The sequence below is a fragment of the Amblyraja radiata genome, chromosome 18 (genome assembly GCF_010909765.2).
Source record: "Amblyraja radiata isolate CabotCenter1 chromosome 18, sAmbRad1.1.pri, whole genome shotgun sequence".
Classification (NCBI taxonomy): Eukaryota; Metazoa; Chordata; class Chondrichthyes; order Rajiformes; family Rajidae; genus Amblyraja; species Amblyraja radiata.
In genome coordinates, this window is record NC_045973.1 from 10,716,721 (window position 1) to 10,739,996 (window position 23,276).

The 23,276-nt window shown below is 39.9% G+C and overlaps 1 protein-coding gene across 12 annotated transcripts in view; it reads right to left on the minus strand.

Annotated features, from left to right (window-relative positions):
• foxp1 (forkhead box P1) overlaps window positions 1–23,276 on the minus strand; it is a 486,565-nt gene that overhangs the window by 40,060 nt on the left and 423,229 nt on the right. For 11 of the 12 annotated variants that reach the window (XM_033036706.1, XM_033036704.1, XM_033036702.1 and 8 more), the window contains 5 exons: window positions 19,554–19,641; window positions 15,333–15,416; window positions 13,803–13,856; window positions 2,480–2,681; window positions 200–276 (listed from right to left, as the gene is read on the minus strand). In XM_033036706.1, the coding sequence (XP_032892597.1) occupies window positions 200–276; window positions 2,480–2,681; window positions 13,803–13,856; window positions 15,333–15,416; window positions 19,554–19,641 (505 nt within the window). The remainder of the gene's footprint in view (window positions 1–199; window positions 277–2,479; window positions 2,682–13,802; window positions 13,857–15,332; window positions 15,417–19,553; window positions 19,642–23,276) is intronic. The other variant, XM_033036708.1, reaches the window with a different exon arrangement.

Genomic DNA, 23,276 nt, shown 5'->3' on the forward strand with positions numbered 1-23,276 from the left:
TCTAATATTTAAAAAGTCTAGAAAGGACTTTCTTATATTTTTGCAATATACACAATAGTTGAAAATGCTTTGACCTTTTGAGCTATGTTATACTTCACTAGATTGTTTTCCAAGTTACAGATGAACTTTTAAAAAAGTTGGTTCAGATTGAAGGAACATTTGAATGTGAAAGATGTTTTCCAAAACTAATTGTACTCACCTGCCTTATTAATGATGCATATGTAAAAGGAGGTCTCACTTCGGCATTCTTGTAGAATTCCTGATTCTGAGCCATGTCTGTAAATAGGCATTGAGATGTATTAATGTACAGAGGTATATTGATTTACAGTTGTACTTAAATGATAATTACATTTCAGGCAATTATTATGAAAAAATATATTTTATCAGCTTTTCCGAGTTCATTTTTGTAGGAACAGTATTAGGCCATTCAGCCCATCAAGTCTCCTCCGCAATTCAATCATGGCCGATCTACCTTCCCCTCTCAACCACATTCTTCTACCTTCTCCCCATAACCCCTGATACCCTAACTAATCAAGAATCTATCAATCTTAAAAATACCCATTGACTTGGCTTCCACAATCTTGTGTGGCAATGAATTCCACATGTAAATTGTTTGATGTTACACAATTGTGCGGCAGGTCGAGCTGCTGTTTCAAAGCACCAGAGACCCCTGTTCAAGCTGGATCTCGGGTGCTGTTTGTGTGGGGTTTGAACGGTCTACTTGTAACCATGTGGGTTTTCCCCAGGTTCTCTGGTTTCCTCCACATCCCAAAGAGATGCGGCTTTGGAGACTATATGGCCTCTGTAAAATTGCCCATAATGTGGATGTTCTGGCACGATCCACTAATTAGATGAATGAATGGCCGTTTGCCTTGTAATATAAATAGAAACTACAGCCTCTGTCCTTATTCTTCAAGTTGTTTCCACAAACTATAGTGGATGCAAAAGAAACTTGTAGGAATTGTCAATGGATGGTTGGCCTGGCTGTTTCTTCGTTGTATCACTAAACTAAACTAAACTAACAGAGGGTCAATGAGGGAAGAATAGCTGATGCTGTATAAACGGATTGGCTAAAGGTGGTTGATAAGGTGCGGTATAATAACCTTGTTATCACGATTCATGGCAATGAATAAAAGGAGATAAGAATCTCCTGGATAGAAAGTTGGCTAATTGATCCTAAGCACGGTAGAGTTGCTGCCTTACAGCAAATGCAGCGCCGGAGACTCGGGTTCGATCCTGACTACAGGTGCTGTCTGTACGGAGTTTGTACGTTCTCCCCGTGACCTGCGTGAGTTTTCTCCGAGATCTTCGGTTTCCTCCCACACTCCAAAGACTTACAGGTGTGCAGGTTAATTGGCTTGGTATAAATGTAAAAACTGTCCCTTGTGGGTGTAGGATAGTGTTAGTGTGCGGGGATCGCTGGTCGGCGCGAAGCTGGTGGGCCGAAGGGCCTGTTTCCGCGCTGTATCTCTAAACTAATCTAAACTAGTTGAGAAAGGTTGGCCTTTGGACTACAGTGATATGTGCAGTGGAGATTTTTCAAGTATTTTCAAGTATCTGCTTTTGCCAATATTTTACCATTGCGGAGGCGTGCAGATGTGGACAGATGTGTACAGATGTGTACATAATCAAATGTGTAGATGACACAAGTTGGATGACTTAATGATAGACTTCAAGGACTTCAATGTCGTGAGAACATGCAAAGAGATCACCAGGTACATCCTGGTGCAGGTACAGACAGCCGACCCCAGCACCTCCAGGCCTCACTTGTCCTTGTACCTCTCTGCACAGAGGTTGCCAGGGGTTAAGGGGAGGAGGCAGGAGAATGGGATTGAGAGGGAAAGATAGATCAGCCTGGATTGAATGGCAGAGTAGATGATAGGCCAAAGGACCTATAGACTGACTGGGGTCTTGGAGCTTCTGTGATGTTTTGCTGATATTTGGCAGGTCAGATTAAAGAAGTGCTAACAAAAACACACATGGAATCCTATGCTTTTGCCTAGAAACAGGATGTGTGAGGAAGAAGTCGTGATGAACCTTTATTATAATTTAAATCCTTGTTCGCACACTTTAGGAAACGTAAAAGCTTCTAGAGAGGGTGCAGAAGTGAATAACTGCAATTATGTCAGAGATGAGGGACATTACATGTGAACAGGCTGGAGAAGTTCTGCTTGGATCAGGGTTACAAGGGGATCTGGTAGATGCATCCACATCATAAAGGACATAGACTGGGTACACAGAGAGTACGTCACCCATTCCATCTCTCCAGAGTAGCTGCCTGTCCCACTGAGTTAATCCGGCTTTTTGTGTCTATTTTCAGTTTAAATCAGCGTCTACAGATCATTCCTACACATTATATAAAACCCAGAATAGACCGACTCACTGTGATGAATGTCCTCCTGCGATTCTGAGAATTGAAACAGTTAATAAATATTTTAACATTTTAATTTTATTTCTCTGAAGAACAAAGAGGACTCACCTGAGGAAATTGGCACATTGTACTTGTCTGGGTACCGCCTCCGGATGGGTCCCATGCTATGCATGTTGGTGGGAGTGATGACAGAGTGTCCCTGGGTGATGGGGGTAAGAGGGGCAGTTGGCGTCGTGGGAGTGTGAGGTAAACTCTGTGGATTAGCTTCCAATGCAGTCTTTGACAACGTGACATTCGATACCAGGTTCAGCTACAAAGATGGTTTGAGGGTAAGATGTGGGCAATGGGTCGGGGGGGGAAGGAGACAAAAAAAACAGGAGAAAGGAGAAAGGTTTAACAGACTTGACAAATAACAGTGAGATTCACACCCACCGCTGCGATGCCACTAATAAGCTACAGAGGAAGCAGACAATCTCAGCTAATTAAAAGATGAAATTGTATTGAAAGGATTCTAATTAGGTGATGCTTGTGGAGGTGATCTAATGATTAAACACTGCATCAAACTGACCCCATCATCAGCCTGTAGTGACACAAGATGTCGGAAGAATTTTTAAAAATCGGAACGGTAATTTTTTTTGAGGGGGAGGGCAGTGATATTAGTAATAATAGCTATGAGGTAAACTAATTAAATGGAGCTCTGCAGCCAGCGTGGCTGAAAGCAGCTGTTCGGCTTTAGCTTGCAGCTGCAACTGTTCCAAACAAGCTCCGAATCTCAACAGAGGCACTCCAGTTAACTGAAAATTTTCTAACTGACCTCTGCTCTTCCCATTAATTTGGCGGAAAAAAAAAAAACTAATGACACATATACATATTCCCACAAAATTGTTCTAATTGCTAATTTAACAAAGGAGCAGAGCTTCCAAATTAAATACGACTGCAAATCGGTGGGTAGGTAAGCACCGCATATGGGCATCGTGGGGAAAGGTGTTTCATCTGTGACAATCACTTGCGAATTGTGTTAACAAATTAATGGAATGTCAACTCTGTCAATTGCTTTAGAAGTGTCACTTTTCAAATTTTTTTTTTTGATAACGGCATCAATTACCACAGATGAGATTCAGACGCAGTAGCAAAGGAGGCAGAAGGGTTCGGGTGAAAAGTGTATCACCCATGTTTAACACCTCACCCTTATGCGTATCCTTGTTCACAAGTTCTCCAATTACCACAGTGTTGCTAATAGTCATTATCTGAAGGTCCTGAGCTTGCTTACTTTAAAACGCCGCACATTTACAGAATTCCACCACAGATCACAACCTTTACAAACACAAGTGAAGAACTACCAAGGCAAACAGACATGGTTTAGTTTAGTAATTTTCAGGCTATTTAGTTTTCCTCCCAACGTCTTGGCTCACTGAACAGTAAATAGAATCTCAATCATAGGTCTTGTCTCTGCTATCAAATATTAAGAGTAAGGGAGCATGGTGTAATTATATATTCCTGAGACATGTGATCTACAAAAACAAACAAAAATAATCTTTATAACATGCCTTCAAAAAAAATCCAATGCATATTTAACTAGCAAAGGCTGTGATGATTGCACCATAGTTGCATTCCCCAGCAAAGTGTATGTAATACATGTTAATACAATATGATGTTAAGTTCATTGATTTGTTCTTAGAATATTTAAATATGCGGCATGTAAAAAGCTGCTGGAAACACGTGAATGCACCAAAATCTTCCCTCACCCAACCAGAACACTTCCAAAATGCTGGAAACTGAATATCTAAAAACACGATCCAATCTTTCAAAAATAGTTTCTGGTTAAATGCCAAAATTTTGACCCAGGTCCTTCTTGCTACTTTGAAAACTGACAGAGAAAAAACACCTTTTTAAAAATGTCATATACTGTATGTATTTATCCCTGGTTAGGATTGTATATTGGGTTAGAGAATACAAAGACGTATAGATTTGTAGGTTAATTGGCTTTCTAAATGTTAAAAAAATTTGTCCATAGTGGGATAGTGTTAATGTGCAGGGATCGCTGGTCGGCACGGACCCAGTGGGCCGAAGGGCATGTTTCCACGCTGTATCTCGAAACTAAAAAAGGACATTGCGATCTGTCTTCAAAGTTTAGTTTTAAGATGAACGGTGCAACATATTTGTCCAGATTAATTGGCAGCATATTTGTTGATCAGTCTGACATTAATACCTTTTATATGTTGAAATTTCCTTCCTAATTTTTAAGACGCAATAAAAAAAAATTTTAAAGCTAAAACGGGTCACTCCGAAAATTAACAGAATCCGATCATTTTGGGTGTTTCTTGGGTTCACTTCTGTTGAAAATTGTGCAGTTTAGGTATTGCCTTGATAGCAGTTTCCATCATAAATACACATTTCATCAAGACTCAGGTACACCACACTGAAATCATTTCGAAAATATTCAGCAAACGTATCTAGAAATGAATTAGCTTTTAAGTTAAAACACTGCACATCGCCTCCTTCAGCTGCAACTTTTGCATTAGCCTCATTTCTAGCTTGATCATCTTCTAGAGTCTGTCGAACAGGTTTATAAGTGGCTTAAACTGATCATAAATCACAAACAAGCATTTTTTTTACCCATCAGGAATACCTTTGAAATGAGAAACAAATAACAGCAGCACCACATCTAATGGAAACACCTTACAATGTGTAATGTTAACTTTGGTTTGTCTGTAAAGTGCCAGATTAAACAAAGCAGTAATTTGCAAACTGAAATCTCTTAACAACAAAAATTGGTATTCTCAGCTTGCTTAAAAGATAGCAATTAATGATGCATAATTCTACTAATAAACAGTACGCTCACATTCTGACATCTGTTACCCGGCACAATGATTAATTATCAGAGCCGTCTTCTCCTCGGTAATAAGACAATATTAATATTTATCAATTGCATGGGTTATTCTGTTTGTCATCGCAAAATAATTACTAAGTTACCAAGCATGCATGCTCGCATTCACTGATTGTGAAATGCAGGTTAACTATTGGTACTTCCATTTTTTTTTCAGCATGCCAGCTAAAATCGGCACATAAATTTCAAGTTTCACGAGACAAAAGATTACTAAATATTAATGCTCCACTTATGTTAGAAAGTGATCTGGACCACGACTTAGAAAGACATTACAGACTTTTGATGCAAAACAGCTTTGAAATCCCGGTATATATTTGACATGATGTCGAGGTACTTTTGATTTTAAACATAACGCTTAATTAAAAAGGGGGGGGGGGGGGAGACACACACCCAAGAATGAATATATTGAAGAATAAATCATTCATACATGTGAGATTTTTTGAAAATGCCTAACGAAATGGTACTATACCGTGCTTCTGACAAGAGAAAAGCTAGGTTGAGTGGCTGTTGTTGCTCGACGTTAAAAATCCATTCTTTGAATACAGTCTAAGCTGTGCAACGTTATACTGTGTGCATTTGCTTTATTTCCAGTGGTGTATGACTTGCTCTCCATTACTTCTGCAGAAACCACTTTTTCAACACTCATGTCAAATGCCATTGAAAAGCTGCCACTCAAGGAGCTGCACTATTCCTAAGCAGAGTTCTCAACCTTGAAACTGTCTGTTACACAAATTTGCTTGGCTTGAGTGGATGAGCTAACAATATCTCCCAGCCAAACCAGTAGAAAAAGCACCACAATGTAACAGAAGTCGTCTTTTTCATGGAAAGGGGTTGGGGAAATTATGGGGACACAAGTTCATGTGATCGGGGCAGATTTAGGCCATTTGGCCCATCAAGTCTACTCCGCCATTCAATCATGGCTAATCTATCTCTCCCTCTCAACCTCCTTCTCCCCATAACCCCTGACATCCGTACTAATCAAGAATCTGTCTATCTCTGCATTAAAAAATATCCATTGACTTGGCCTCCACAGCTGACGATGAATTCCACAGATTAATAACCATACAACATACACCACCCTCTGACTAAAGAAATTCCTCCTCATCTCCTTCCGAAAAGAACACCCTTTAATTCTGAGGCTATGACCTTTAAGATAGCAGAGTCAGGGGATATGGGGAGAAGGCAGGAACGGGGTACTGATTGGGGATCAGCCATGATCACATTGAATGGTGGTGCTGGCTTGAAGGGCTGAATGGCCTACTCCTGCACCTATTGTCTATTGACCTCTGGTCCTAGACTCTCCCACTAGTGGAAGTATCCTCTCCACGTCCACTATCCAAGCCTCCAACCTGAACCCTCGGATATTTTCCACACCACATCCAATCATTTTGGTTGCTTCTGGTGAAGCAGTAGCAATCCAGGTGAAGAAAACTACTCTCCAAACTCGATTTTCTGGCTGGAGTTAATAGAGGCCAGTTCAAGTGAAATATAACAGAAGATATATTTTCAAAGTCTTTAATCATTTATGCAAAGTTCATTCATATCAAACCCAGGTAATTCCAAATGGTCTGCAATTTAAATATAATCGCACATTGAGAAGCAGTAAATGTGGATTCAGTTGTCAAAAAACGTAACTCATTAATGAAATTATCTTCATTTCTCACCCTTATATCTTTTTGTATATGTACAGAATTGGCAGTTTGAAATATCACATGAGGGCTCCTGATATTTTACCCTAGGTATTCAAGTCTCAGTGCCACAATGAACTTGTTCTGTTTCAACTGGACATGGTGGCACAGCGGTAGAGTTGCTGTCTTACAGCGCCAGAGGCCCGGGTTCAACCCTGACTAAGGGGGCTGTCTGTATGGAATTTGTACATTCTCCCCACGACCTGCATGGGTTTTCTCTGATATCTTCAGTTTCCTCCCACACTCCAAATATATGCCCGTTTGCAGGTTAATTAGCTTTGGTATGAGCGTAAATTGTTAATGTGCGGGGATCGCTGGTCGGTGTGGACTTGGTGAACCAAATAGCCTGTTCCTGTGCTGTAGCTCGAAACTAAACTAAAATATTAAAAATTAGTACAGCATAATAATATTAAATGTGCAAAAGTGATTATGATAGGACCACCTACCATGACCACAGTAGCCACCAGTTGGGTTAGTTGAGTAACTACCCGAAGTTCTGCATATTTCACATGACTACTTTACTGGTGTTCTTCCAGCTAAAATCGTTTATTTGCTCTACTTATAATTTCCGTTGCTTTCTACTTAGAAACAGAGCTTTGTACTGTGCTCTCTCAAACATGCCCATTTAGCAAACCAGCTCGTGTTGATCAAACCACTCTCCTCCCCCCACAATTAAAACGAATCCCCAGTGAAAATGGCAATATAAAAATGTTTCTGAATAGAAAAAGCACGTCACTGAAGGGGAATTGTAGGTGTGGGAGCTAATAATTAAAATCAAGAAAAATACAAACTTTCCTTTACTAATGCTCAAGATTAAAAAAGGTGCATTAAATCTTACAGGGAAAACACAAACATACAGGTCTGAAAATTATACAGGGCAATAACACTCAGTACTCTGGTAAATAATCTTACTTAAAATCTACATTACACACGGACATTGGTATTTAAAATCTAGTACAACAAGGCAATTGGTAAATGTTAGTGAAAAATGATGTCTATTTGCCATTTGGGAAGTAATGTTTAGGTTATATTCCAATGTGAGGTAGTCCATTCTTGAGAAACACATTTTTTCACATTCTTTAAAACAATTCTACGTGCAAAATACAAATCCTGATTTATTGACCTACCAATCATTTCAGACTCCCCCACATCAAAATAGTGATATATTTACAGGAGGATGGACAGAGATCCTTTGTTTAATAATTTGTTAAAAGGGGATAGCTGTTTACTTTAAATGCCTTGGCACTTCACAATTGCTGTGATTTTAATCTCAGTCTAAACAAAAAAAATTGCAGTTTAAAAATGATATCTGGATTATCAACTGATAACTACTGACTTCATCCATAATTACACTCACATCATCTTCCCAAAGGGCATTGTGGTCTACTGCTCCTATGTCTTATGCTCACATCTAAGTCCGACTCCCACTTCAAATTCGAATTTAAAAGAGAGTTAGATAGAGCTCGTTGGACTAGTGGAATCAAGGGATATGAGAAGAAGGCAGGCAAGGGTTACTGATTGTGGATGATCAGCCATGATCACAATGAATGGTGGTGCAGGCTCGAAGGGCCAAATGGTCTCCTCCTGCACCTATTTTCTATGTTTCTATAAAAACGACATACTGCAATTGCACTTTAAGATTCTTTGATTGTTTAGTTTAGTTTAGAGAAACAGGCCCTTCGGCCCACCAACCAGTGATACTAGGGACAATTTACATTTATACCAAGCCAATTAACCTACAAACCTGTATGCCTTTTGAGTGTGGGAGGAAACCGAAGATCTCTGAGAAAACCCACGCAAGGTCACGGGGAAAATGTACAAACTCTGTTAACAACAAGCACCCGTAGTCGGGATCGAACCCGGGTCCCTGGCACCATAAGGTAGCAACTCTACCGCCACGCCACCGTGCTGCCCGGGTTGGTTCTGCTCATAATCACGGCAAAAGGGATTATGTCTTATTACATGCTTGAAAAACCTACCTCTGGTGAAAGAAGGTGGACTTTGGCGAGTTAATGGACCAAACCATGTTAAATGACAGTGTGCGTATCTGTGGCCCTCTGCATGTTTAGCTAGAGGCAGATGTCTAAGACAAGATACTGATCAGATATCCCCTGGACTTCTTATGTATAATGGTGACCCAACACTCTTGTTCTGTTCACAGGCTCTGCATCTACAGATTACCACCAAAATATGTAATAGGCAAGTCAATAATGTCGATAAAGTGCAGATAAGCAGTTTAGTCATACTTGATTTACATCATGGACAACGAACAGGCATCATAATTCTCAGAATTTCAGTGTGCGCTTTTGTCCCTATCGGTTAGACGGCATTATTTTATATCGACAGTCTTTACAAATAAAGCAACTCCAATGACGGTAGATAAAAGCCCTTCTTGCAGAAGCATTCACAATTTGGATTACCTACTAGTCAGGTCACAACATAGTGAACAATCTTTATTAAGTTTGCTGCTCTGAGAATGACCACTTTAATCTTAAAGAACCCCTTTGCTCCACAGCAGAATTTGGAGGTCCAAGCCACAAACTATCCGTTCACACTCAGAGATCTGTTAACATAACTAAACTACAAATCAAAAGTAATTTGGGATATTTTGAAGAATTAATAAGTGTTATAATTAAAAATCCTATTTCTTTAATGAACATATATGAAATAAATAAATGATTACATTTAAGATTTTGCTGGAGAATGCATTTAATATTCTTTTCTCAAATAATTAAATGTAACATAAAATGCTATAAAATATTACAGGAGAATCCAAGCTGTATTTGGTTAGGATAATGGAAAGAGTGTAAAAAAAACCTTATATGTTCAGTTCAGTTCAGTTCATTGTCACATGCACCGAGGTACAGTGAAAGGCTTTTGTTGTGTGCTAACCAGTCAGCAGAAAGACGGAAACATGATATGACATTGTAAAGGGTTAAAAACAAAAAATAAAGATAAAATTGATGGAACATTGTTGAAAATAAAAACATTCATGGCAAATAGACAATAGGTGCAGGAGTAGGCCATTCGGCCCTTCGAGCTAGCACCGCCATTCAATGTGATCATGGCTGATCATCCCCAATCAGTACCCCGTTCCTGCCTTTTCCCCATATCCCCTGACTCCGCTATCTTTAAGAGCCCTATCCAGCTCTCTCTTGAAAGCATCTACAGAACCTGCATCCACCGCCCTCTGAGGCAGAGAATTCCACAGACTCACAACTCTCTGTGAGAAAAAGTGTTTCCTCATCTCCGTTCTAAATGACTTACCCCTTATTCTTAAACTGTGGCCCCTAGTTCTGGACTCCCCCAACATCAGGAACATGTTTCCTGCCTCCAGCGTGTCCAAACCCTTAACAATCTTATACGTTTCAATAAGATATCCTCTCATCCTTCTAAACTCCAGAGTGTACAAGCCCAGCTGCTTCATTCTCTCAGCATATGACAGTCCCGCCATCCCGGGAATTAACCTTATAAAACTCAAAGTAAAGCTAACTAACAAACACATCAAGAAACAAAGAAAAATGGAAAGGGTTACTGAAAGACTTGTCAAAAAAAACCCCAATGAATTATTGTCACATGATGAAAGGCATTACATTTCTGCAACTTTGCTTAAAATTGCATTCAATAACTTATTTAACCATATGTAAATTTAACCTGCAAATTCCCGGAAACAGTGTGGGATAAACCTAAACTGTATTGTCATTGCAAACAATGACAAAGGACGGGCATAACAAGCAATGTTATAGGTTGGTTCTGTAACTTCAGCACATGGCTCATGTTACTTGTAGCATTGCCTATCCGAATGTTTTCTTTTGAAGTAATTTTGTGTTTCTCCTTAATGTTCAAACATATCATTTTAATAAACCAGATGGATTATAAAACAATTAAAGAAATTAAATGTAAAAACCTTCATTATTCATTAATTTAACTCTGACTATTTATCAACATTTGTAAGATTAATAATGAAATATTCCCTTGGAGGCATCATATTTACACTCAGAATCAAATTTAATGGATTACATCTTTTACTGCAATATTTAACATTATTATTAAATCAATGATTGTTGGCATAGATTATACAAAAATATTTCCCCTCATTATGACTATTACCGAGACACAGTGTGCATCTTTTACTCTGTCCTACGATGAGCCACTACCTTGTCATTATCCAGCATCAACACATATTGACTGAAGTTGCAAGTGGCAACTAAAGGCCCAGTCATGCTCAATTAATTCTCATATATTGATGTTGAATGATACTGCTGCTGGCTGGATACCTTCAGAGACTGCATAATACGTGTTTCAAGCAAGAAATAAGGTGATCTTTCCACCATAATTGATTCGTTCATTTACAGAATTACAGGAGTGTAGCAGAATAATGATCATGATGTAATCTGCCACCTGTTAACATTAAGTGGAATGACCTTTCGCATGAACACTGTGAGAAGTTTATTGAACTCCACAGTAAATCCCCATTCTGTCTTGCTGCCTTTTGCGTTTCCTTCCGCTCCAGGCCCCAAAATGGTTCATTCCTTTCCACCGGCCCAGTTCCTACCCCTCTTCACCAGGTAATTTCAGATGGAAGTGCCATCTAACCATGGGCGGAAATCATTTTTAAAACATGGGGGAGGGGGGGTGGGGGAACACACCTACATCTAGGCCTGACATCTACGACAGGGGTCGGCAACCTACGGCCCACGGGCTGGATTCGGCCCGTAACCCGAAATCATCCGGCCTGCAGGCGTTTTCTTTTTCAATTTGTTTTCGTGACCTGGGAACTGCAGCCATACCCGGGGCACGCAGGCGGCCTGGGTGCTCTAGCCAGACATGCCAGCCGACCTGGGTGCTACATCCAGTCCCGGGGCAGTCGAGCCGACCTAGGCGCGCAGGCGACTTGGAAACTGCAGATTCTTCGGCCCACCGTGTCTGCGCCGCCCAGCAATCACCCCGCACACTAGCACCATCCCACACACTAGGGACAGTTTGCAATTTACCGGTGCACTCAATCTACAAACCTGCACGTCTTTGGAGTGTGGGGCAGGCGAGCCGACCTGGGCGCTGCAACCAGCCCCGAGACACATCTCCTGACCTCTGCAATCTACTTGAGGTCAGATGCCAGCTCAGAATCTAATAGCGGAGCTGAAGGGCCAGATCCACTTTGTTTCTAGCCAGTCAGCCTGACAACAACCTCATCTACCTCGAAGGGCCAACTGGCATCCTCCTGCACCTATTTTCTATGTTACCCAGTCAGTCCTACCCATAAGTAAAGGGTGGCACGGTGGCGCAGCAGTAGAGTTGCTGCCATCCAGATTCGATCCTGACTATGGGTGCTGTCTGTACAGAGTTCTACCCGTGACCTGTGTGGGTTTTCTCCGGGTGCTCCGGTTTCCTCCCACACTCCAAAGACTTGTGGGTTTGTAGGTTAATTGGCTTCAGTAAAGATTGTAAATTGTCCCTGGTATGTAGGATGGTGCTAGTGTACGGGGATCGTAGGTCGATGCGAATTTGGTAGGCCAAAGCGTCTGTTTCTACATTGTATCCCTAAACAAAACAGCTAAAAATAAGAAACGGAAGCAAATGGAGGTTATTTGGCTCTTCACATCTGCTTCAATAAGATTACGGCTGATCTTCTGCCCAGTGCCAATTTTTTGCACAAACCCTACATTCGATGATTTCCATAATAGCTAGAACTCTATGGACCTCTGACTTGCAAGTGCTCAATGCCTTGGCTTCTGCAGCCCTCATCCCCCTGGAAGACATCTCCACAGATTGACTGCTTTCTCTCAGAGAGAGAAAAGAAATCTCCTCAGGTTGCTGGATACTGCCCCTTTGCTTTGAGACTGTGATCCCTGGTTCAAGATGCCCCAACGCTGGAAAACATCAGCTCAGCATCTACTCTGTCAAACACATTAAGGATCTTGAATACTTCAAACGAGAACAGAATTTGAATGGGATTGCTGAACTTGGTAGGAAAGGTAAGTAAAAGTAGATGCTTCAGTCTATATATTTTTTTATTTTAATACATTTAGTAATTCCATTAGTTTTTAATTTTTTTAATTATTGATATCTACTTGATCTGGTTTTGAAAATATCAGAAGGTCACTCACTGTCTCAACATCCACTGCCTAAGGTTACTGTCATATGTGGACCATTCTATGTCGCATCATGATCGTGACAATAAGGACCCCAGCCCAAATGTGACCGAATGAGTTCTCATTCTGGGCAGTACAGTGGTGCAGCAGGTAGAGCTGCTGCCTCACTACAACAGGAGCCCTGGGTCTGATCCTGATCTCGGGCCCCATCTGTGTGAAGTTCGCACATTATCCCTGTGACCATGTGGGTTCCTCCGGGTGCTCCGGTTTTCCCCCACACCCCAAAGGCATGGGGATTGTAGGTTATTTTCCCCCTGCAAATTGCCCTTTGTGTAGGGAATGGGATAATGCAGAACTAGTGTGGAGAGGTGATTTGTAGGGAGGAACTGCAGATGCTGGTTTAAACCGAAGATAGACACAAAAAGCTGGAGTAACTCAGCGGGGCAGGCAGTATCTCTGGGGAGAAAGAATAGGTGACGTTTCGGGTCGAGACCCAGTGATTGAGGGTTGGTGCGGAGCCGGGTGGCTGAAGGACCTATTTCCATGCTGTATCTCCAAATTAAACTAAATGTGAAGACAGAAGAAGATTCTGTGACAATGGGAGTCATGTAGTGGTGGAGGGTGCAGTTAAATGAGGCAAAGATAGGGCCATCATAATCCTGCTAACTGCATTTTGGGGGTCAAAAATACTGTGTATATGCATGTGGTTCCACGTACACTAATGTATTACATTTTAGCTGTAACGTTACAAATTATTTATTTACCTTATTCTTTGGAAAGGCCGAGCACAGCTCCTTGAATTTAGGCATCAGATAAATCTTAGAAAAAAAAATTAAAAATTGTATTTTCATTTTTTTTTTCCATTTATAAAAGACGATTTTCTTTTCCCTTCTACGGCAGGAATATTTCAAAAATATGTTGTCTTCTTGTGACAAAGAGGGTCAAACGGCCTTTTCTATGAGTGCTATTTACATTTCTCTACGATGCAGTAATGGGGAATACTCTCTCTGCCTAGAAATTGGACACATTTGTGCAGTTTTTATGCAAGATTTGCACTTAAGAGCCATTACCCGCAGGTTAAATGGTGTTAGTGATCTTTTCCAAGTTGATTAGTGACCGTTGGAAAATTGGTCTCGGCAATTCTAAGACAGATTCACCTTAATGTATCTAATGCGCATCTAATCATGCTTTCTGATGCACAGTGGCCACCTCTGCGTTGCCGTTAAAGATGTGACCTATGGCCCCATATTTCACTCACGGGGAAACAAATTCTACACACACATCAAAGTGACATTAAGTAAAGAAACCCACCGCAACATCAATGTTTTCCCCACAGCCTCCACCAGAACCGTTTCTACGTGCTCCGTTTTAGTCTGCATGTATCACTGACCGAGATTGCAGCATCTCTCTGCTTTTGCCACTTGCTCTTGTGATAACTATCCTCTTGATGAGTCTAAATCTCACAGTGGTTTGCGCCACATAGGGGCAAGGACTTCGACCAGTAAATAGTGAGACAAATGCCCAAACACACAGAGGGTACCATGTTAGCCACACCATTGTCCTCTCATCTTTGATCCTGTTTAATGGCCACCATGGATTATGCCTTTGAGATCTGTTCAAAGGGGTCAACACGATAATATACGAGCCACAAGCTTTGCGGGCAGCATCCAAAAACATGAAGGTAACATTTTCACATGTGGTTCAAATAGAATTTTTTTCTAAACCAGTTTCTCCATTTTTTGTGGGTTACCCATTTATGCTGCTATCCTACAACAGCTTGGATTTCGCATTTCTAGCAAAGGTGTGCAAATACTCTGAATCTCATATCCTGAGTGCCAGGTGATTTATGCCTACTGTACCACACAGGAAGAAAGGCAGGAACTGGCATAAAATATTGTCCTTCATTGGATGTTATGTGCGGTTGAGGGGAATTTAACCTGGAATTTGTAGTCCAGATCGTTAAATATTACAACTCAAGTCACGCGAGCACTTCTAATATTTCTTACTTTTTTGTTGCTAAGTGTATTAATCCACAACTCAAATGGCACAGTCATCAGTAGGCTAGAAGTTGTGTTATCAAAATCAGTACATTTGTGAATTTTCTGATAGCCATGTCTTCATGACAAGATACATTAAACGGTGACATTAAAAGTATTGTAATACTTTTACATTAAGAAAAGGTGAATATAAAAACCCTTCAAAAGCAAGGAGAGACAAAGTTGGGTGTATGTAACAAAGTGATAGGTTAATCATTTCACGCAATTATCTCCATCTCCCACAAGATCACTACTTACAGGCTGAGGAGTTGGTTTTGGTTCTGTTGATTTCACATGGAGGTGTATCATCATAGCTTGCAAGCGTTCTTTGTCTTTTGCAAGCTGCAGAAACAAAATACATGTTAAGATTCCCCAGTAAAACCACAACAATCAAAAACAACAGCTTGCACACTTATTAATCATCCTTAGGTTGAATTGATGAAACAGAGTCCACGCTGCCCATCGATCACCCGTTCACAGTAGTTCTGAGACCACCGAGTCCTTCTGTGTCTGCACACAGTCTGATGAAGAGTCTCAACCCAAAACATCACCTATTCCTTTTCTCCGGAGATGCTGCCTGACCCGCTGAGTTACTCCAGCACTTTGTGTCTATCTTCACGGTAGTTCTATGTTATCTCACTTTTGCATGCACTCCCAACACAATTTAGAGAGGCCAATGAACCTACAAACTTGCATGCCTTTGGGATCACAAGTTTACGTCCTGGGGGTGTAGAATTAGGCCATTCGGCCCGTCAAGTCTACTCCGCCATTCAATCATGGCTGATCTCTGCCTCCTAATCCCATTTTCCTGCCTTCTCCTCATAACCTTTGACACCCATTCTAATCAAGAATTTGTCCATCTCTGCCTTAAAAAATATCCACTGACTTGGCCTCCACAGCCCTCTGTCGATGTCGAAGGAAACCCAAGCAGCCACAGGGAGAACATGCAAACTCCACATAGATAGCACCCGAGATCAGGATTGAACCTGGGTCCCTGGGGCTGTGAGGCAGCAGCTCTCCCATCTGCACCACGCCGATATCATTTCAGTGACTGCATCTTCAGCATCACAGTAACTGTTTGCATTGCACTCTTAGTTTCTCCTGCAGACAGAGGTGTTGCAGACTGTTTCCAACGTGCGTTGGCTTTGTTCTTGTTTCCTTTTTTCGCTACTTGGCTGGCCTCCATCAAAAAACATCTGTGCTATTCCATTCATGTGCTCCTGATGCCTGCTGGACTTCATCACAAAATTAGCTTTCTCCCGCCGATAATCAAACATATTGTCCAAAAGCCATTCCCTTCACGCTCCAAAAATGATCACTTGCAGGGCTAGCTTTTGGACTAGGAGCTAAATGCAGCCAAACCCATGCAAACAATTGCAAAAATAAATAATGTGGTTACAAAGACACAATGTACCATATGTGCTAGTTTTATAAACATCATATGAAAAGTTGTCCCTGACCCCAGGTGGAATTAGTTAACACTGAAGGCTCCCACTAATTGGTCCATTTACAGGCCTTCAAGGAGACTCTTAAAATTAAGCGGCTTCTTATGAGTTCAAGGACACTAATGGGCGTTTAAAAGCTTTGCAATATATATTTTAACTTGCCTAGAAGATGACCACTACACAACAAAATAACTTGCAATGAATCTGCAGATATCTTTTCAAATGGCATTTTAAAATTGAATTAATCCCAGATTGCATTGATTAAAAAAAAACATTTTTTGTATAATAATTATATATATTTTACAATGTATAATTGTAATACATTTATGGTTTATGTATAATTCATTCCATGTACTAATTTGGAACACATATATAGCAAGGAATATTTTTTCAACCTAAACTATGAAACTGCTGATCCCCGCCTTACAGGCAAGTTATAAAACTTGAAAACCATACACATTAGGATTTTTCACAACATTAACCCATACTGTTTGCATGTGTCCTGGAACATAACTGAGAAAAAATAAATTTTGTATTCAGTCATTTACTCTTTTGTTTAAACATGAAATCCTTGAGGGTACATTTTATTCTGTATCACAACATTTTTGGAGTAATGACTTGTGGAATCTGTAAGGACAAATTTCCGTTGCTCAAATGGTTGCAACATAGGGATTGCCTGTATTCCAATATTATAAGTGATAGGAGTAGAATTAGGCCATTCAGCCCATCAAGCCTACTCCGCCATCAATCATGGCTGGTCGATCTTGCCCTCCCAACCCCATTCTCCTGCCTTCTCCCCATAATCTCTGACACCCATACTAATCAAGAATCTATCTATCTTTGCTTTATATACATCCAATGACTTTGCCTCCACAGCCTTCTGTGGCAAAGAATTCCACAGATTTGCAATCCTCTGATTAAAGAAATTCCTCCTCATCTCCTTTCTAAAAGAACTTCCTTTAATTCTGAGGCTATGACCTCTAGTCCTAGATTCTCCCACTGGTGGAAACATCCTCTCCACATCCACTCTATCCAAGCCTTTCACTATTCGTATGTTTCAATGAGGTTTCCTCTCATTGCAATATGCTGTACAATTGTGTCCACAAGTGTGGGAGCTGTAGAGGTCAGCACATTGTTTTATTGTTAGGCAAATGAGTTTAACTGGAACCTTGGAGATGAAACACATAGAGAAAGTAAATGTACTTTTGTACACAATTTTGTATACAGTGCATCGAATGTGAAATAGTTCCAGTCGGTAAAAATTAATTGATTATTCCAAGTGGGTTCTAAATTGTTATTAACACCACAGATAAAATTACATTCTCATGAATCACGAGCAAGAGGAACATTGTTCTGTAATATCGTCCCTACGACGATATGGATGCAAGATATCCATTTATTTCACAGTCAGGTAAAGGCTCAAGGTTCTTTGACTTTAAAATCTATTAAAAAAATCAGATTTTACAAGCTAATCTTACAAAACAAATTCCTAATGAATCTGACAGCATGTTGTGGGCTGGGATGAAACGGAATGACAGGTTTTGACATTCTGCTCTGACATTTCTAGATCATTTGCCATTCAGAATCATTTATTTCTAATGATTGACCACAAGCTACCATATTAATCAAATTAAATTCTAGTAATATAGTTAAGAAAGGCATAATAAAGGTATTTAGGTTAAGGGCTGATTTGAATTAACTTTTTACGGTAGTAAAAGGAAGTAACACAGAAGGGAGGTAGAAGTATTTTGTGTTGGGTATGAAGGTGAGAACAGAGCAGCAGAAATCTGGAACTTTCTTCACGAATGGCAATTAACGTCAGGTCAGTTGTTAAATTTTAATCCGAGATTCTTGGACTTTCGATAACAAAAGTTCTCAAGGGATATGGAGCAAAGCAGGTGCTGAAGTGAGGCAACCAAACAGGCATGACCTTTCTAACTGTGGATCAATCAATCTTAAGGGAATTAGCAGTCTATTCTTTCCACGTTCCCAAGAAGTCCATCAGCACCTCTCAAAGTCAGCTGGGCAATATATGATCTCCTTGCCAGCTGCCTGATGTGATGGGATTTAAATTCAGAAATCCCCAAGACCTGCTCAACCTAATCTCTGTAACCCAAATCTTTCTTAACTTCATAAGTCACAGAAGCAGAATTAGGCCAATCGACCTATCGAGTCTAGTCCGCCATTCAATCATGGCTGATCTATCTTTCCCTCTCAACCCCATTCTCCTGCCTTCTCCCCATAACCTTTGATACCCGTACTAATCAAGAACCTGTCAATCTCCGCTTTAAAAATACCCAATGACTTGGCCCCAACAGCCGCCTGTGGCAATGAACTTCACAGATTCACCACCCTCCGACTAAAGAAATCCCTCCTCTCTTTTCGCAAGGAATTTATTTCATTCTGCCCTCTGTTGTGGCACATTCCTAGTCTGGCTTCAAACATCTGGTGAAGCACAAATAGGAAGGAGCACAAAGAGAAGGAACTTCAATCTACATGGTACTAATGTAAAGACTGTGTAAATATAGCCTCTTCTTCCTCTTAAACAGTCCATTGGGAAGGGTAATGCCTTTGAAAACGTAGCAAAACATACTGGCCAGTCCTGCTAAATGCACAATAGATCATGTCTGTGTGCTGTAGCTTGCTTCTGAAATTCTGTCCCAATGGAACTACATTTTGGAAGCAGCATAGAAATTGAAGATAATACAAGTGCAGAAAAACACACAAGGAAAAACAAACACATTAGCTAAACACAAAGTACTGAAGGAACTCAGCAGGTAGAGCAACATCTGGGGAGAGAATAGACAGGTGATGTTTCAGGTTGGGACCCTTCGTCTTGGTGATTATGACTAAAGTCTAGCAATTCTATAATATGGAAGGATTATGGAAACATTATTAAGAAGAGAATGATCAGCAAATAAGACCATAAACTGAGGCAGGTGTTGGTCAGTGTGTACCTGTTATCTCTGGACCTCTTGCCATGACAAACCAAATGGTTACTTGGGTGAATGCGTCTCTTTCAAAGAAAACTTACCTGTAGTTCCAGCTGTTGTACAACCTGCATCTGTACTCGACACTGCGCTGTGCTTCTGTCATCCAGTGCATGCTCATTGTTGAGATGTCTGAGAAGAAATGAAAACTGAATTCTTTAGATTATGTATTTCTTTAAAATAGAAGAATAAAACAACTATTGTTTGGGGGCCCCCTCTAAAACCAACACCTAGATGCATAGTGTTTAAGAAGGAACTGCAGATGCTGGAAAATCGAAGGTACACAAAAAAGCTGGAGAAACTCAGCGGGTGCAGCAGCATCTATGGAGCGAAGGAAATAGGCAACGTTTCGGGCCGAAACGTTGCCTATTTCCTTCGCTCCATAGATGCTGCTGCACCCGCTGAGTTTCTCCAGCTTTTTTGTGTACCTAGATGCATAGATTTAACACTTAGATTTCAAATGACATTCAAAATTTCAAAAGCAGTGACAATGTCCATTATGGTTTCCAAAAAAAAAAAAGCCCTCAATCCTGACACAAAAATGAGATGAAATCAACATTTTAAAGTGAATAGGTAAAATCGCATCTTCCTGTGAAAGTACTGTTTTTTGTAATTCACCAGAATGACAAGAAATGATTTTACCTTCAGAAACGTATGACTGAATATGCATAGCACATAAAGCTTTCGGTGCCATTAAAAAGCAACCAACCTTTTTCTTCACGAAGGTCTCCTTATTTTCTGAGCTTTAACAGTTAATTATGTCATCAAGATAACAGAAATCAAATGAAGCCAGAATGAAGGCAAGGGACAACAAGAATAAGAAAGATGGAATCTGTCACAAGCTTGAATTATGAATATAATTATGCATGATTATTTTATACTGCAAAGATGTTCCCTTTTTCTGCACGTTTATAACTAATCTAAATAAGTACCTTGCCAGCAGACAGCATATTTCATGATTTATATAAAATGGTCTAGATAAGGTTCGCATGTGAAGGAAATATGATTGGAGGATTTTATCAGCCTCTGCATGAATTACTGTTTGAAAATGCTTATGCAGTAGCATTTCATTAATCATTTAATCATAATCCTAGCAGGATGTTTGAACTGATTTCACAAATACCCTTTCATTTCACTACTTCATTATGCTCACTAATGGATCCAATATATTATATATATCATAAATTATATCAGATCTTCAATGACCATGTAGGTCACTATCACTAAGCATGCCTTCATGCTCAGCTCGGCAGTTTAGCAAAATGTCGATCGTGCTTGTTTTCTGAAATTCATTTCTGTCATTTACTACACGTCACGGCAGTAGATAGACCACACCTGGCCACAGTTTTAGTATCGTTCAGTTCCGTTCAGGGTTTTACTCCCATAACCGAGAATGCTCAATAATCCTTTTGTGGACTACGTTACGATAGATGGGTCACTCTCATCGCATAATGACAGCGTGGGTCACAGTGCATAATTAATAGGAAATGAAATATTCAAATATGCTCTAATGCAACTCAGTGAAATGTGGTTTAAATAAAAAGGCTATAAAAGTGTGGAATTGACATAAAGAGAGACTATGAATGTTGGCATGTGTCACTTTTTAGACCTTGGATGAAGTGTATGCAAAGGCTTTCTCGTGAAATGTCAGTTCTTAATGCAAATTGCTGCACACAAAAAAAGAAAGACCCCTTTTTGGGACAAAGAGGGACTTTTTTTATTTTACACACGCAGCCAGTATTTCATTATCTCCCAAGTATTTCCTCACATTTCAACCAAAAACAGAGTTAAATACTAACAAACATTGAGATTATTTTTCTCTTTCCATGGCCAGTGACTAGAAGGAGCACGTTAGAAGTCACATCAGTTAGCGTATATTTCCTAATCAGCTAATATCTGCAAATAAGTAATAACATTTATGGCATTGTTGTTAACTAAGTAAGAGGTAGTCCATGACTATTTGCAATTCGAATATGGAAGGAAACTGATATAAACTGAGGCAAGTGTTTTGGGGTAAAAAGTCATTTTATGTTTATTTGTGGATGGTGAAATGTATAAGATGCAGGTTGAATGACCATGTATTAGATTTGGGCATAGAGTGTTGATTATTCACATCAATATTCACAATAAAATAATTTTTATCGTTGATTTTAAAAGCCAGAAACCATTTTTCCGATGTTGCCAATTTTAAACTACTGACTGTGTGTGATCTGTTCACATTCCAGCTTCCATTTTAACTGGACAGGTAATTTTAGATACTTTAAAATCTGCTGTTCTTCCAGAAAACCAGTTAAAAAATTCCAGCTACGCATCTGATAGATATGCAAAATTGTGGCTGTGAAGAACTAGGTGTCAGGTTCATTGTGTAATTTAAAGCACTTTATATATGACTCAAATGTGGTAAAGAGGGAAGGCTTCTGACCAGTTTTTACATACAGTCGGTTTGACTGTCATATTTCAGAATCTACACAACAAAACTAATAACTCACCAATAACTTGTTTCGTGCCGAAATTGCAAAATATACATTATTGGCACATTTTGCAATTTCAGTATGAAACACACTATGTTGATAAAATCCCAGCAGAATCTTGTGTCTACTGCAGTTGTGATCTCCTTCCTTAAGAAAATATTTCTTTGACTGAAATTGCCCTATGCTAGACCCATTACCAAGGGAATTATGATGCTTTGTAATCTTTGTTCTTTGTAAAATGCGTATAAACGGATTAATAATTTTGATATTAAATAAATCTACCACAAAATCGTCTTTTGAAAATATTGTACTGATAAAAAAAAAAAAGGCATCTGAAAGGGCACTGTAGTACATTAAATGGTATTAAATACTAAAAAATATAAAGAAAAGAGAAATAAAAAAGGAATCAATTATTGGTAAAATAACAAGCGTAATAATTCACCTACATATTTTCTTTACAGGTACGAACACCTAAAATTAGTATTGAAAATCAAATTTAGTCCATGTACGTTCAGGTTGCAACTCAAATCATTTTCTAACTAGGTCCACCAGAGATTTCAACTTGTTGCAATTTCCAAATGTCTTTAGACTTTGTGAACCTCAAGTAACCTGGCTCGTTTGAGTTTGTGGATTCATTACCCTGGCACGATTTGTCAACATTTTTCTAATTCCCACGCCTGACCACAAAAGTGACACACCCTCAAATGAAAATACTTTTACCTACATCCCATACTGCTACCGGCAAAATGGCTGCATGAAAAGTCACCTGTTCAGTTTACAATATTAGTATTAACTTGGTTTGTAAACTCTGCTGCCTCTGAGACACAGGTTTGTAAGTTGGAAAGACCAAAGTCCACACTGACATCCCAGAGGGAAATACAGAGGGAATGCAACACTGTGAAGAATGTCATAAGATCATAAGTGATAGGAGTAGAATTAGGCCATTTGGCCCATCAAGTCTATTCCGCCATTCAATCATGATTGATCTATCTCTCCCTCCTCACCCCATTCTCCTGCCATCTCCCCATAACCTCTGACCCCTGAACTAATCAAGAATCTATCTCTGCTTTAAAAATATCCACTGACAGCCTCCACAGCCTTCTGTGACAAAGAATGCCACGGATTCACCACCCTCCGACTACAGAAATTCTCCTCATCTCCTTCCTAAAAGAACGTCCTTTAATTCTGAGGCTATGACCTTTGGTCCTAGACTCTCCCACTAGTAGAAACATCCTCTCCACATCCACTCTATCCAAGCCTTTCACTATTCTGTATGTTTTAATTTCATTTGGACAG